Consider the following 16297-nt stretch of genomic DNA (forward strand, 5'->3'; position numbering starts at 1 on the left):
AAGGCCTCTGACATCAGTGCTGCTTGTGACAGAATGCTCTTTACAATTAGTTTCTTTGGCTCTCTTCTCACTGGCCCTTTGCTCTGACCAAACATCTGAGGCCTTAGTAAATCTGTCAATGTCCTAAAAGCTGCACCTCAATGATGACCATGTTAACATTTGCAGCAAGCAGTTGCTCCAAGTTTAACCACTGGGGAAAATTATAAATTGCAATAGAGAACATTAAAGTGCATGATGATGTAACTGTATTCAAAATATTTTCAACCCAAACACTGGTGAAAGAGTCAACAACCTGTAAGAATGAACGTAACAAGTTTCAGAACTTCAGAGACTCTAAAAGCGTTGACTTATTGATAAAACGGCTTATTGTGCTGTGTATCAAACTATATATAGCTTACATAACATACAGTTTGATACTCAACATCTAAGCCATTTCCAAAATCCCAGAGTCTCCGAGGCTTCACTAGATATTTAATTATTAAACCTAAAAATGACTTAAAGCTCTGTGAGTAAAGTAGTGTTATTCATCCCTCCAGTGACTCATGGTAAGAACAAAATAATGAGTTAGTAGCTAACGGTCATGCTAGCTAGTTAGTTCTATTAGCAATGTACATCCATAATTCACAGAGATTTCTAATCACATGCTAATATTGACTAGTTTCAAAACAAAATGTACCTACCAAAGAAGCTAAACAGGATGAAACATGTCATTCACATCAATAACAACCTTAATCATGCCGTAATTAAGTCTCAATACAAACAATAAACAAATTGGGTGAGTTTATAGAAAAATTTGTGCACTGTGAACACTTGTCAGGAATGTGAAAATTAGCCACAAAAAAGCTGTAGTCATGGGGGAAATAATCAAAAAATAAAATAAAAATAATTGGGTGTTGGGGTTTTTTTGTTTTGTTTTTTTGTCAAGTTGAGCATCGTTAAGATAAGCTGTTAACAGACCAGTTAAGAAATACCAACTGCACTGGTATTTCATGTTGGACCATTTAATGACACATTGCATAAAAATGAAAAAATATCACAAAAAGACGACAACCACAAGATATTGAATTCTTTATATTTATGCTTTAAAGAATATACTATAAATAGAACAATAGCTTAATATTGTGAGAAATACACGTATTTTTATACTCAGAGTTTGATGAGAATATTGATATTACACACATTTCTATGCTGAATATAAAAGTAACAAGACAGTTAGCTAAGCCTTATAGACTAGAAGCAGGAAGAAGAGGCTGGCATTATAAAACATAATAAAATGATGTCTTTTTTTTTACATTGTACATTTTAAGTCTTTTTGCTATACAGTATCAAAAGATAGATTTCGGTCGTTTTACACTGTTCCTCCATCAAATGATGGTTTCCTTCACCCATTTCAGTAAATGTATGTTGAATTTAAAGATTTTAATATTGCTTTTCATTTGATATTTATTTGAGTGAAATGAAGGTGAATTTGGACATGAGCCACTTTTTGAGACTGATTTTTTAAAGTAGTTTCTAAAGCCACATTCGGCTCACCCATCCACATCTGGCTCTAGGTAGTCCTCATCTCTCTCCACTAATCCTGGGGCTGCTGTGTTTAAATCATGTGATGTTTGAGGGCTGTCATGGACCTCTGCTGTAGTCTGTGTGGTTCCAGGGATTGTATCGATGTCGTCATAATTCTCCTGTGGATCTTCCACTTCGTAGGCCACCCCGTCTGTCACAAAGAAAAACAGATGACATGTGTTAAACTAGACCTTCCCAAAGTGTGGGGCCCGCCCCCTAGGGGGGGGGGGGGGGGGGCTGAGCCATTGCAGGGGGGGGGCGCGGTATGAAAAGCGGAAATAAAAAAACAAAAAAAAAAAAACAAAGCTTGGACACTGCTAGCACGGGGCGCCCACACAAACGCAAAGCAGGAGATGAAGCATGGCTGAAGAGCCCGTTCTCACTCCCGAGGCGTAACATCCCGACGTTTTGTCACGTCCTGCGGCGTTCCTGAGGAACGCGAAAGGTGACCTTCCACGTTGTTATGGTACGCGGCGGTTTCCAGCCCTGTACTGCAGCCCTAAACTTAACCTTATCACTAAGCCTAACCATAACCTTATGCCTAACCTTAACCATAACCTTATGCCTAACCATAACCTTATTCCTAACCTTAACCATAACCGTATCCCTACGCCTAAACCTAACCTTATCCCTAAACCTAACCATAACCTTATGCCTAAACCTAACCATAACCGTATACCTAAGCCTAAACCTAACCTTATCACTAAACCTAACCATAACCTTATTCCTAACCTTAACCAGCACTTTAATGAGGTGAAATAGTGTTTTCTAAAGCGATTTTAAGGGAAAAAGCGAAGATGTGTAGATTGAGTCCAAACGGTTCTCATGTGTCCGCAGTTTTCCGATGTCGTGACGTAGGAACGCCTTGGGTGCCCGAAAACGTAATATGTTGACGATTTGTCACCTAGCGTAAAATGTTACGATTTGGGAGTGAGAACGGGTTGGGCTGAATATGTTTCCAAACCATCTTCATTCTAAGCCAAAGACTAGAAAATACATATCTTCCCTTTGGCTTCACCTGCACAAGTGCCAAGGTAGGTCTCCCCTGCAGAATTGGTTTTCCCTGCTTCGGGAGCACACGCTGGGCTCTCCAAATCATGTACAAACAGTATCCCACATTCTTGATTTTTAGTTCACAAACACTTGTTGTAATGACTAATTACTCCTGACATTTTGGAGATGTTAGCTCTTTATACAGTAAAGTTACAGCAGGATACAAATAACATCAGGCTGATCCTGCCACGATTTGTTCCCCCTGTCCCACAGCTGTTTATGTTTTTAAACCCATTTTGCACAGAGAGGCATTTTTGAGAAATGTATTGATAGCAAAGTTGAACATTATTACGCAGGAAAAAAACAACTACATGTAAAATAATCACACCGTGATGCCTCTGCCTTTCTAAATGGAGGTACAGTAACTGCGTGTGTATATGTAAGCGTGTAAAACCTGCAGATAGTCAGATTAACAATATTTTGTCTCTATCTGCCATTCTGCAATTCATCTCATGTAAACAATAACGTGGCGCACAGCGTGACGTGAAAAAAGGTCCTGGTCCACACATAAACGCAAAAAAGGTTTTAAAAAATCTCCGTTCTCGGTGATTCGAAACGCCGTTTACGTGTGGACGAAACAGCTGCGTTTTCAAAAATACCCGTGTAGGTGTGGACGTAGCGTAAAAGAGTTAGTAGTGTATTTTATTACTACCTGTAATTTATTGCAGATTACTCGTATTTGCTTAATTGTTTACTAAATGTTTGAGGTGTGAAATAAACCGCAATGGAGCAAAATATGGCTGTGTGTGGTTGGAGGATGTGTTTGTGCGTGTGCGAGAAAGTTGGGGGGGGGCAACATTTTTCTTGTAAAACAAAGGGGGTCCCAGCAAAAAAAGTTTGGGAACCACTGTGTTAAACAGAGATTAGACTCGACCATTTACTGTTATTGAAATGTGAAAACACTGTGATCGAACTAGTTTAGAACTCCAGTGCTTTCATTATGGACACCTTCATGCGTGTTGATGTTGATGGCAGTCGTGCCTGGAAAGGTCAGGGGTCGAGCCTCATCTGCTTCAACATCCTCATAAGGTAAAGAGGAAACACTCTGCCCATCCTTCTCTGAGATTAATTCAGCCTCTGATCTGGCTCCTGAATGAAAAATAGCAAGAGAACACTTACATCATGTTGGCTTTTTAAAAAGAACACCCACTTGGAAACAATCTGAGATAAATCTAAGACAGGCAAATTGTTTTATAAAAACAATTATTTAATTAATTAATTTTTGCAGCTTCACATGCTGAAAAATAGGTCCCCCAAGGATGTTTATACTACACAAAATGAATTAAGTACTGCAAAAGATAAACCATTAAATCATAGAGACGTTCCTGTCTTTATGATTTACTATTTCTTTTTTTACAGTTGGTCTAGATTTAAAAAAAAAACCCATCAGGGTATTTCCTGTGAATTAATATAAACCTTCTATTTTACTGTAATTTTACACATTTGATGATTACAATTTCAATTGGACATTTACTACGGCAGCATTTCTTTTTTTACCATGTAGAAAACTAAGAAATACTATTTAAAATGCCCTTCTTTTTCTTGTTTTTAATGTGTAGTTACATTTCTTTAGGCTGATAGAAAGGGTAGTTCCACTTGTTCCTGTAAGTGGCCTACCATGTAAAATAAGATTGACAGCCATAGACTCTTCCACTAAAAACTGCTGCTCTTTTTATCCAGAGGCTTAACTGTTATTAACCAATGATCTCTGCCATGAAAGTCAGTTTGACAGAAAATTTTTCATTTCATATATGTTTTATATCTCTGTTCAGGTCCACGGTGAAATTGAAATTGTGCGCCTTCAAGTGGTCAGCAGGGGGGAGCAGTAGCACTGCACTAGGAGACGACATCAGAAGGGATAAAATCCAGATTTAACTGAGGTAAGGTTTTGTTCTTTACACAGTCTGATTAAGCAGAAATAACTTATAAAAGCAGAATAAATGGAATATTGATATGCAGTGATAAGAAATATCTGTGTAAAATATAACCGTGGACATGGAAATATAAGAAGCAGCAAGACCTACAACAAACAAACATGGTGTACAGTATATAAACAGCACTTTGATCAGAAGCAATAAAGTATTTAGAAAACATGAATGAATGAATGAACAAAATAATCAATCAGTCAATAAACAAATGAATAAATGAATGACTCACTGCCATGACTTAAGTCTTCCATCTCATTTTCTTTGTTCGTGACATCTTCATATTCCCCACTTTCAAACTCCATTTCTTTGTCTGGCAGCATTCTTGCTGAAAGGTTACAGTGTTACACATTTACTCATACAGTACATAACAACAGTGCACTGTGTTAATGTACCAGTGATGTACCAATGTACCAGGGTACAGCAAAGACTAGTACGGTAATCTGGAATCAGCCATAAAAGCACTGTCAGCAGGCAATTTGTTCATTTTTGATGCAGGCACTTTGAATGTAAACAACAGTGTTATTGTTCAGATAAGATTACTTTTTGTTATGAAAAAACAGGGTTCCATTTTCATTTCAGGTTGTTGTTTTCAAATCTTTAAAATGGGCCCTCCCCTACTTCCCATATGGAAAAGAAATAGTAAAAACTTACATGATTTGCTCATAAAAGTGGCCACTTTCATGAGTAAATCATATAAGGCTTACATGATTTACTCATGAAAGTGGCCACTTTCTCATTACTTTCATATATTGTTTTAGTAGGTATCCAAAACATACAAGTTTAATTTATATAATTTTTCAAGGGATCTTATATCTGTTTTCACTCTTGTATGCTTTTCATACAAGTTTCACACAAGACAGATACAAACTTTATAAGATTTATATATCTTTTCCATATGGGTTTCCATGTGTACTCACACAAATTGCAGAACAGAATTTAGTACGGACGAAGTGGCAAACAGGTGGAGCTGAAAAGCTGAGAAAAGGAAAAGAAACATAAAAATAAATGCAGCAAAATATATCATATTAGGCCACTTGTTGTCGGGGCTGCTGCTGTTGCAGCAACAACTGATGTAGTAACAAACCCTCACAGTAACAGGAGGCTGCCGTGGAGAAGTTCAGGGGGAGGGACAGCAGTCCCAACAAAAGTAAAATGAATGGCCACTTTGTCCATGAGCCACTGTCAACAGATAAAGTTTAGCTTTTAATTGTCACATACTGTAGTGCAGTTCAACTAAGAACTAACCCAACACCAACTTTAGCAAGGAGATTAAAAAGAAACACTAAGGGCTGATGTTTTGTAACAATCCAGCCCTGAGTATGCGAGCAGGAATAACACAACACAAACACAAGTTTGGGTAGTTTTCGCAATTTTTCCCTAATTTTTCAGTCAGTATGTTGGAGACTGCCCTCTTGTGGCAAAAACTCTCGAACACCTTTTTCTGGATCATGTTCTCATGTTCAGGCAGGTTTTTTTTACACTTTTTAAAGTAATTCATTAAAAGTGAAACAAGCCATGTGTTTAAGTCATGTAATAAAGATACTCACATGAAGACTTCCTGGCTCTCTTGAGATAGAATCGTACAAATACCAAAATTAAGATCACAACAACAAGAAGAAATCCCACACCCACGATAATAGGTGCTATTGGTGTAGAAGAAGGTGGTGGAGGTGTAGGGGGTGGCTCGTAGCCTGAAATAAAAAAAACCCCCACTTTATTTATTCTGGATTCAGTCACACTGAGGGCTGTACTTGACTCATCTTGTTTATCTGCACCACCTCAAGGTATGTAAGCTCAGAGTTACAGATTATAAAAAGTCTCTTCTGTGCAAAACAAGTTGAATGAAATTTTTGAAAACAATAGAACTTATTGAGAAAGGATTCATGGCTTGTCTTACAAAGTATTTCAGCTGGAGAAACTTTTCCACAGGAACGTTGTTTGACGGTGCGCTTGACGTCCATGGTATCATTGTTGAACTCCAGTGTTGTTTCTAAGTTGACCTTGAATCAAATTTAAACTTGTTCACATTTAGTGACACAGCCACAATAAAAAACACTGAAATTTCTCTGGCAGTGAAAAACAGGCCTGACTGAAGCATCAAAGCAACACACAGCAAAAGAAGTCACTAGAAGTCCAGACCAAAAGTATTGGGACATTCAATTTCTTTTATATTTCTGCAAACTTTGTGTCAGCAAAGTGTCCAGTAAGTTTTTAACTTGTGCATTAGTCAGCAACACCTCTCATACATTTCTTTCCATTTCATAAACCGAAATAATATAAAAGTCACATTCCAGTCTTCATTATTAGATTTAATTAAGCTGAAACACAGAGCCAGGAAACTGTCCATGATCTTGGTTTGTAGCATACGAGATAAATTAGTGACTGGTTTCAAGAAGCAGAATGTAAAGATTTACCTGTTTGATTTCTGTAGAGCCGCTATGGGTCTCATTATTAATTTCTTTACAGAGCTTTGCCTTTAAGTCTTGGGAAGGATTAAATGGACATACTCTTTCCCAATTATATCGATAATTGACTTCAAGGACACCATGTTTTTCAGCGGTGCGGAACTTTACACTTTCTGTAAAAGCAAAGAAACTGTGTTGAAAGAAGGAAACAAGCTCATCCACTTCTGTCTGACAAATATGATGTTAGAGATGGTCACCTTAGCTTTAGCAAAATCACTAGGAGCAAAGCAAGCACCTGTCATCACTCTACATTTATTAAAGTTGGAGTGTAAAACATGTGTTCAACATATTTTTTTTTTTTAGAGATTTTCAAAAAATAACTCAGATTTCTGGACAGAACCTGCCAGACTGTCAGTGTCATGGTTTGCAGTGCAAATTATTTGTGGCTTCACTATCTTATAATGAGCTTGACAATGTCATTTTTATTTAAATAAATAATCTTCTGTTTATAAAATAAATACCTAAAAATTACCCCAAGATAATGAATTAAAAATACTACCATAATTAACATAAATAACATACATGTATGTACTGTATATAGGGATGAGTTTATAGGTGTATGGACTCACACTTACCACTACAAGTAATGAACACCACATTTGTGTCACACTTTCCTTTAGTCCTCCTGCACTGGCCAAGAATGGAATGGTACTTTTCACAGCTGACATGGTAAATGTTACCTGAACCCTTTGATGGAGCTTTGGGTTTAATGAAGACAGCATTGCCACAAAGCTTTTCTTGGCAAACTCTGTGTGCATAGGATAGATCCCCGTTACTCAGATCCCAGTTACTAGCACACACTGGAACGCCATCTATCCTCACTTCCCCACGACAGTCCTGTGAAAGGCTGACATTGGGCTCATCTGGGAAGGAAAGCAATAAAACACTGCAGTCAAGTATTGATAAAGACATAAAGCACTGAGGTAGAAATGATCAGTTAATCTTCTCTGCACTACAAAGTCAAAATATGACGAACAAGTCCAGAATTAAATAGTTCATTTAACACTTTTAGCTTTGGTTTGTTACTTTATCCAGTGTATCTGGAATAATTCTCTTTCACACTCCTTGTGTCTTGAGTGTCTTCAGTGTTTCCAGTGCAAATGTAAAAAGTCTGTGATCATTTAAGATCAGTCCTGCTGATATAAATCTTACTTTGGCATTCAATAAAGACTGGCTCCTTCCTTGAGGGTGTGGTTTTATTTTCACACTCCCAAATGCTTCCTGGATTTTTACCACAGCTGAATCTTTTGTTCCAAAAAGAATCTATTTCAATTGTTTGGGGGTGGTTTTTATTTGTTGATTGGTATCCACCACAGTCCATATCCTGGCAAAGCCTTTTCTTCTCAGTTTCATTGAAGTCGTCCCTGGAAACAGCACTGGGTCCCTGTCTCCAGTGAACCAACACTGTTCCACTACAGGCCTTTTTGTCAGGTACCATCGTCCTCCATTCTGAGACAGACAAGAGAAATAAAAAGTTCACAAAACATGATGTAACCAACAGGATCTGAATGATATAAATAACACACTCTGCACACAGAAATGACATTATGATCCTGCATCAAATTAAAGTTTTTAAAGTTTAGCTAACCTGCTGACTGCTGTGTAAATAAAACGATTTTATAGAGTGATAACAAAGAGATGACAACTGATGACAGCGATATTTTTATAACCATCAGACTGCACAGGCTAGCTGTTTCCAGCTGATTCCAGATATTATTTAAGTGAGTCAGACTGTGTGGCAGAGCCATACTGGTGACATGGACAACAAGCAGAAAAGAAAAGAGTAAAACTGAGTAGAACAAATATGATTAATGGAGGTGAGGATGTTAACATTCTAGCCTTTATTTCACTAAAAGTAACCTTTGAAGGCGGGCATGTCAAAGTTTGAACGCAGCATTATTTTTATCTCAACATTTTTCTGAAATACAAACTAGTCTCAGTTTGTTTCAATTTCAATTCAGTTTCAAACCCTTTATTTTAAAATCAGGCTGAAGGAGCAAAGAATAATTAAGAAACTGCTGACACAAAGATCATTATACACACCAGAGCATCGGAGGCCACTGTGTTTGCATGCAGCTGTAGAAGCAGTAATACTGCTGCATGCAGATAATGGACTGTTAGCATTTGCAATGCAGTTTAGGTTTGAAATGGCCAATTTATCTGCTGGTGCAGGTCCAAAGTAGGGAAGAGTCTCGACAGCATCACCACATTTAAGCTCCTGACAGATGGTGTTTCGATTGTTAGTGTCTTTGAGAGCATCCTCGCACACAGGGATCCACTTCCCCTCATACTCCACCTCTATGTTTCCAAAACATTTGTAACTGGGAATGCTAAATCTGGGCTTGACACTACCTGAAAGAAATAAATATCAAAATAATACCATATATTTATAATACTCTTATTTTATTTTTAATTAGAATTTTAAGCAGTAAGAACCATCATCATCTTAAAGAATTTTAGTCTGGTAACTTCAGAAAGATTTATATTTCCTTCTTTAACACAAATGAGCTTAATTATGAAAAACAGTATTTACACAGATATTTTTAAAACATATGAAGGAACATTTAAAAACAGACATGTCTTTTTGTTTGTTTTTTACATTCTGGTATCCTGTAACTTAGTGACTGAAGAATCAACAAACCAATAAACTGGAACAATAAAACTGGCACTTTTCTCCAAAGGAGGGAAATCAGTTGAAAATGAAACCTTTTAAAAACCGAAGATGTGACATTTATTATATTTTTGCATTATAAAAATATTTTTAAAAAACAATTATTTACCTGAGCAAACAACATAGGCTGGTTTTTGTTTACAGGACTTATCATTGTCCTGGTTTTTGACAAAGATGCTCTGTGTCAGGTCAGTAGTCTGATTTGTCGTGTGTAAACTGTTAAAAAGGATATCACCATCTTTGGGACTGTTGTGGGCTTTTATGGGCGTCCCACAGTTCAGCTTTTCACACAGCTTCACAGACTTGTCTTCTGTCCAGGTGTCTGCACACATATCTCCTTCCTTGCCTTCTACACGAATCCTGACTTTTCCCCAGCAGCTGTTCGTCAACCTCATCTCAATATTTCCTGTTGTGACATTTTCAAGCAAAAGTTAAGAGGAAACTAGTATCAGTGGATATTTGATAACATCTTAGACCAAGCTGGGTTTCAGAAAAAACAAAAAATAGTAGAAACTTGATTGAGAGAAAACAAGGAGATGAATGTACATCTATGGACATTAAAAGGTAAAGTCTGTTATAAGTAAATTGTCTCTTCTGAGTGGATCACATTACAACTAGTGACACAATAAATCAATTCCATAATGACCTTAGTCTTAGTTTTATACTTTAACTCATTCACATTTCACATTACCTGAACATTTCACATAGGCAGTAGAATTATGGTGGTCAGGAGGCAGAGGTGTAGTTTGGTTACACTCAAAAAGAGACTTTTTTCTGGATGAGCAGCTAAAAGAGTCTTTCCAAACTTTATTAATCATATCAGCCCTAGAATTGAAAGAAAAGCTGGCAGCGTTCCCACAATGCATCTGCTGACACACTGTGTCTGCAGACACGTTGTTCCATGTCTCGTTAGACCCAGAGAGCCAGTAGATTTCTCTGCCATGCTCTATCCCCACATGACCAGAACAGGTTCCACTCAAAAACACCACCTTGTGACCTAATGGACACAAAAAATAGGAAAGTGGTGTATAAACACATACTTGGTGAAAAAGCTGAATGGAGATATACCACCGTCTGGGCTTATTCCAGCATAACTAAGTGATTGTTCGGGGTCACCATATTGAGCACTAATTATAAGCTTTATCAAAAAGGAAAGTTTGAGGCCTAATCTTAAAAGTAGAGAAGGTGTCTGTCTACCAAATCCAAACTGGGAGGTGATTCCACAGAAAAGGGGCCTGAAAGCTGAAGGCTCTGCCTTCTATTCCACTTTTAGGAACCACAAGTAGTCTGTAGTCTGAGAGGGAAGTGCTCAATTGGCAATGTAGTTCTTTAAGATGATTATTCAAGACCTTGTATGTGAAGAGAAGGATTTTAAATTTGATCTAGGGATCCAATCAAGAGAAGCCAAGATAGGACAAATCTGCTCTCTCTTGTACTCTCGCTGCAGCATTCTGGATCAACTAAAGATTTAACTGGAGGCCAATTTAATATTTATAAGATTAAAATATACTCAGTTTTATCTCTATTTATAAGCAAAAATGGGTATTGTCTTTAAGACTTTCCTTACGAAGCATGTAACTTTCCAAAAATAATTTTGTAAATTACATTTTTGAGTAAAAAGTCAAGGCAGTATTTTAAAGAAAAAATGTTAATATGGCATGATCAATGAAAGTTGTAGTGTCTTATTTCACTTTTCTGATCAAAACAGATTAACAAAAATCCCTTTCTTAGTTTTCAAGTATTAATCTGTAGGTATAGAAGGACTCTTGAGCCTGAAGGAGCTCAAGAATAAAAAGAGAAGTTAAATAAGCTGAGGGGAAAAAACACGTTTTCTTTTCTTCTGCCTCACATCGATGAACGAAAATGGCTTTTTCCTGGTTCTAAGATTTTATCGTATATTAGTAATTTAGTATTTCCCGTTTTGATCAAACTTCACCAATATCATCAGTGTTAAGCAATTAAAAACCCAAAGATACAAAAACTCTTCCTTTAAGAAAGGAAACAGTTTTTCCGGCTGATGTCACTGAAGGGCAGAGAAATATAACATTACACTCACCCTCACAGGTTATTCCAACTGCTCCTGTTTCCTGATCCAACAATTGTTTTTTTGAGTTTTCTGTTAAGCACTCAGATATGTTTGATATCTTCTTATTTGTCGGACACGTTATTGACAGGAAGCTACCAGAACCCTGACTGAATTTTTCAGTTTTGCCTTTTTCCCCACATTGCAGTTGTTTGCAGACAGCTGCTGATTGAACATCTGTCCATTCATTTTCAGGAACTTTCTTCCACTGGCCCTCATGCTTTATCTCCAATCTTCCAGCACATCTTCCAGGACCATCTGCCAGTTTCACCTCCACACTGCCTGTACCATGACAATAAGAGATTTATCAGCCATGAAACACAAATAGAATAAATACATTAATTTAAACTCTTACTGAACACATTTTGGAAAAATATAATCAGAATTTAAAAATGTCACAATTTCACTGAATGAAGTAACTCATTTTCTCTCTCGACAGAGAATTTATTGCAGATTTTAAAATCCCATTATAAAAGCAGACAAAGGCAATCAGCAGCCACTCTGTACATTTCCACTGCTGTATCTCACCTGAACACACCACATAAGGTTGTTTTGAACACTGGATGTCCTTGCCATGCTGAGCCTTACAGTGCCACAGTGAGGACTCGTTGCCTTTGCAGCTCACATGGTCCATTATCCCTCTTGAATTCTGATGTTCTTTAGTATAAATCAGCTAGAACAAAGCATTTGCGTTATTTCATTGATAATCATTATTAATTAAGTATTAATGGTGCACGTTAGTACACTTATCACAATAAACCCAATAGCACTGCTGTGTGGACAGTTTCTGATACACTCAGTATCCATGTATCAGAACAACAGGTAACTTATGGTGACTAAACTTGAAAACTCACTTCCCCGCATCCAAGCTCCTTGCAGACTAATTCAGCTTCCTTTTTAGTCCAGGTGGAGGCACACACAGGATCAACTGAACCATTCACTTCAAAATTAACTGTACCATAGCACTTGCTGTCTTTACCAGAGCGCAGAACTACTTTAACCTCATCTGAGAGAGAGAGAGAGAGAGAGAGAGAGAGAGAGAGAGAGAGCAGTTTTACAGTGTGAAGTGTTTGCTTGGAAGTTGTTTGTGTTGGAATATAAATGTGTTGAATTACCTGTGCATGTCACATTAAGGTTTTTGTTTGTGCTGAGAGAGTTACCACAGTGCATTTGCTGGCACACATCAAAAGTAAAGTTGTCCTGTTGAACAGGTACCCAGTTGTTATTTTCTTCTTTTTCCAGCTGCCCAGAACACACATTTGACTGGTTTCCTTTGAGCTGCAGTCTCGTATAACCTGTTCATAAAAACACTTTCACCGTGTGTGTGTGTGTGTGTATGTGTGTGTGTGTGTGTGTGTTTGTGTGTGTGTGTGTGTGTGTGTGTGTGTGTGTGTGTGTGTGTGTGTGTGTGTGTGTGTGTGTGTGTGTGTGTGTGTGCGTGCGTGTGTGTGCGTGTGTGTTACCTTCACATATGACAGAAAAAGGTTTGCATGATGCTGAATCATCATTGCCATTCACACACTGCCACAGATGATCTGGGTCTGCTTTTTTAAAAGCTGAACAATCGAGCTTCATCTTTGATGCTTTTTTGAATCTTTCCCTATCCCCCCTCTCTGAGAGAGGAATTTCTCTGAGTCCACCACACCCCAGACTTTCACACAGAAGCCTGGCTTCTTTTTCACCTTTTTAAGAGAGGAATAATTTATTGTTTGTTCATCAAAAACATTGCAAAACATTAAAAAAAAATGATAAAAATGATTACAAATCAAATTGAGAGAGAGCAATGTTGACAATATTTAAACAGCTCTGCCCTTTGAAACATATAAAATTAACAAAAAGAGAAGACATACCAATGTTGTTGTTACAAAAGTAACCCTGAGTTATGCCATCAACAGAGTACTGGACAGCTCCAGCACATTTGGGTCCATCCAGGCTTAATGTGATATTACCTTGAAGAGCACACTCAATTACCAGCAAAGTACAAACACAGATAAAAAAAACAAAACAAACAAACACCACAATCAATCTTATCAAGTCATTTCCAATCAATAGATTCCTCTCTCAGAGAGGGGGGATCAATTGATTTCCCTTAACAACTTTTAGCTAAGAGTCATTGTCACTGAGCTCACCAAAAATAAATAAATAAATAAAAAAACAGAGAAAAATCTGAAAAACTTACTTGAACATGTAATTTTTTTCACTGTGACCCTTGAGTAATCGCTGTAGTTCCAACCAGGATGTTTACATTCCCACAGAGTGCTTTCGTCTCCTTCACACTTCAGTTCATTGAGCCAGATCGTGCTGTGTTTAGAAGGCTTGGGAATATCTGTTACTGAGTTCTCCACAGGTTCCCCACAGTGAGTGCTCTTACAAACCACTTTTTCAGTGTTCTTGTCCCAGTGTTTATCCCCAACAAAGCCCCATATGTTGTTATGGTAGACTTCAAGGTAGCCTTCACATGGGTAGCCTCCTTTGTTTTTTAGAATCAGTTTGTCCTCAGCTAGGAACATACAAGGTTTATACAGCAAAGCATTATTATTAGAATTATTATGATTTGTTTCATGGCTGACTTACTTTTGGGAACTGCAAAGGATAAAATGTTAAAATTTTGTAAAGATTTTGAGCTCCTGCCATAACAAAACATTTTGTTTTTGTTTTGTATGCTTTTATGTTTTACTTTATTATATTAATATATCTAGCAAGATATTTCTAAATACATTGTTTTTGTTTATTATTATTATTATTATTATTATTATTATTATTATTATTATTATTATTATTATTATTATTTTAAATCCACTAAGTCTTAATACAAACAATTCTGCTTATAAAATTTCTGGGAGGTCAGAATCCAGCCGTCATAGGGAAAGATTCAGGTAACACCCTGGACAGGTCACCAATCTGTTGTAGGGCTAACACATGGAGACACTCGTGTTTACACGCACAGCTGATTTAGATTTACCAATTAACCTACTGCACGTATGTCTTTGGACTGTGAGAGGAAGTCAGAGTACCCAGAGATAACCCATGCAGACACGAGGTGGCCATGCCAGCTCCACGAAGAAAAGGTCCATCATTGATTCGAACCTAGCACTCTGTAAGGTGACAGTGCTCATCACTGGACCCCATGCTGCCCTTTAAGTAGTAATTTTTCTCTAAATAAAAAAATAGATCTGCACATACATTTGAAAAGTTAAAGCTTTTTGTTGACTGTGAATTTTTGAATTCCGAATTTCCCGCAACACCTCATCTTTCCAAAAAAAGCTATATAAATATAACCATTTCACATATTTTTTAAAAGTTTTTCAATAGAGAGAGGGATTCCTATTGTAAAACATTGTTAGGATTTCAAAACTATTTTAAAGCTCCTTCCTGTAATGGTGACTGATAATGAAACAAGTCCTCTGCAAGGAACAAGTGCCTCTTTAATGATCGCAGTACATAAACCTGCATAGTTGGATGTAGCAGAGTGTTACAAGCGCATTCATCAGTTCTCTCAGATGTTTTTCATCTATTTTCTCCACTGCACTTTTTCACGATACCACCCTCTAGTGGTGCAATTTGGTATATCACATTAGAGGACACAACACTTCCTACTTCGACTTTGACACAAACTTACTTCAATATATTCTGCAAGCAAATAGCATGCTTATTTATTTATTTATTTATTTAATTACTTTGGCTTTAAATTGAGTATTAAATCTCGACTCAGTTCAGAGCCATACACACACACACAGAGCTTTTTTTAAAACAGTATTTCAAAGATGTTAAATACTTCACAGACATTTTTAAGATACTTTCTTAAATCTAACAAATAACAACAATGAATAATATTCAGAATGAAATAGATTAAATTAACTTGCCTTGTGAGATCATCAGCTCAATGTGAGCAAGGTGGAGAAGCAGGAGGAGGAACCACATCATCACCACTGCTCATGACTTGAGAGTGAGACAGACAAATGATGTGCTCGGCTTTATATTGCCATGGCTTCGCCCACCAAAAATGGAAATGAGCAACATACGCGCCAAATTTAGACTGCCGAATATTGTCTTAATTTTTAAAGAAAACTAACACACAAGTGCACTTATTTCTCATACAGCACCTTTTTATGCTTTTCTCTTCATTGAACTCAAACTCACTATGATGCTTTTACACACTAGAGATTTTATAAAAATTGTGAATTGATCAACTATTGATCCAATGATTAATAACTGACTGTTAATTAATTAATTCCAAAAATGTTGACAAAGGCTCATCTAGAAACGGAATTCTAACTATTTACACATTACACATTTATGACATAGACTACTGATTACAATATAAACTTCACAATCATTATATAATATCAGCCTCAAAAGGGGTCATATTGGGTATTCCACTTCAAATCAGTCAATTTTTTAAGATTTTCTACCCGACCATCTCCAGTTTTGGTCCAAATTTTGAAGATATTACAAGTATAACGAGTACTGTGAAATTTTATTGTTAAAAAATAAGAAAAAAAGCTTGGAGTCTAGCACTCCTGCAAAAATCAGT

At 37.0% G+C, this 16297-nt stretch overlaps 1 protein-coding gene across 1 annotated transcript; it reads right to left on the reverse strand.

The window, feature by feature from the left end:
• Positions 1 to 1056: 1056 nt before the first annotated feature.
• LOC134619540 (scavenger receptor cysteine-rich type 1 protein M160) lies at positions 1057 to 15703 on the reverse strand. The gene is made up of 19 exons (XM_063465421.1): positions 15627 to 15703; positions 13943 to 14263; positions 13614 to 13712; positions 13227 to 13445; positions 12879 to 13058; positions 12618 to 12769; positions 12292 to 12436; positions 11737 to 12045; positions 10372 to 10677; positions 9790 to 10086; positions 9053 to 9361; positions 8162 to 8458; positions 7585 to 7872; positions 6959 to 7122; positions 6442 to 6544; positions 6092 to 6235; positions 4774 to 4869; positions 3565 to 3705; positions 1057 to 1714 (listed from the first exon to the last, which is right to left on the reverse strand). The coding sequence occupies exons 1-19, from the start codon at positions 15685 to 15687 to the stop codon at positions 1530 to 1532; spliced, it is 3816 nt and encodes a 1271-aa protein (XP_063321491.1). The 5' UTR covers positions 15688 to 15703; the 3' UTR covers positions 1057 to 1529.
• Between the last annotated feature and the right edge of the window lie 594 nt (positions 15704 to 16297).

This window comes from Pelmatolapia mariae, linkage group LG20 (genome assembly GCF_036321145.2).
Source record: "Pelmatolapia mariae isolate MD_Pm_ZW linkage group LG20, Pm_UMD_F_2, whole genome shotgun sequence".
Taxonomy (NCBI): domain Eukaryota; kingdom Metazoa; phylum Chordata; class Actinopteri; order Cichliformes; family Cichlidae; genus Pelmatolapia; species Pelmatolapia mariae.

Excerpts from the sequence above, each read along its gene's own strand:
- LOC134619540 (XM_063465421.1), bottom strand. The coding sequence starts at position 15,687 with ATGATGTGGTTCCTCCTCCTGCTTCTCCACCTTGCTCACATTGAGCTG. Across the intron at positions 13,713-13,942 it reads GAAAAAAATTACATGTTCAA|GTAATATCACATTAAGCCTG; the intron begins GTAAGTTTTTCA and ends GTGCTCTTCAAG. Across the intron at positions 13,446-13,613 it reads CTTTTGTAACAACAACATTG|GTGAAAAAGAAGCCAGGCTT; the intron begins GTATGTCTTCTC and ends TCTCTTAAAAAG.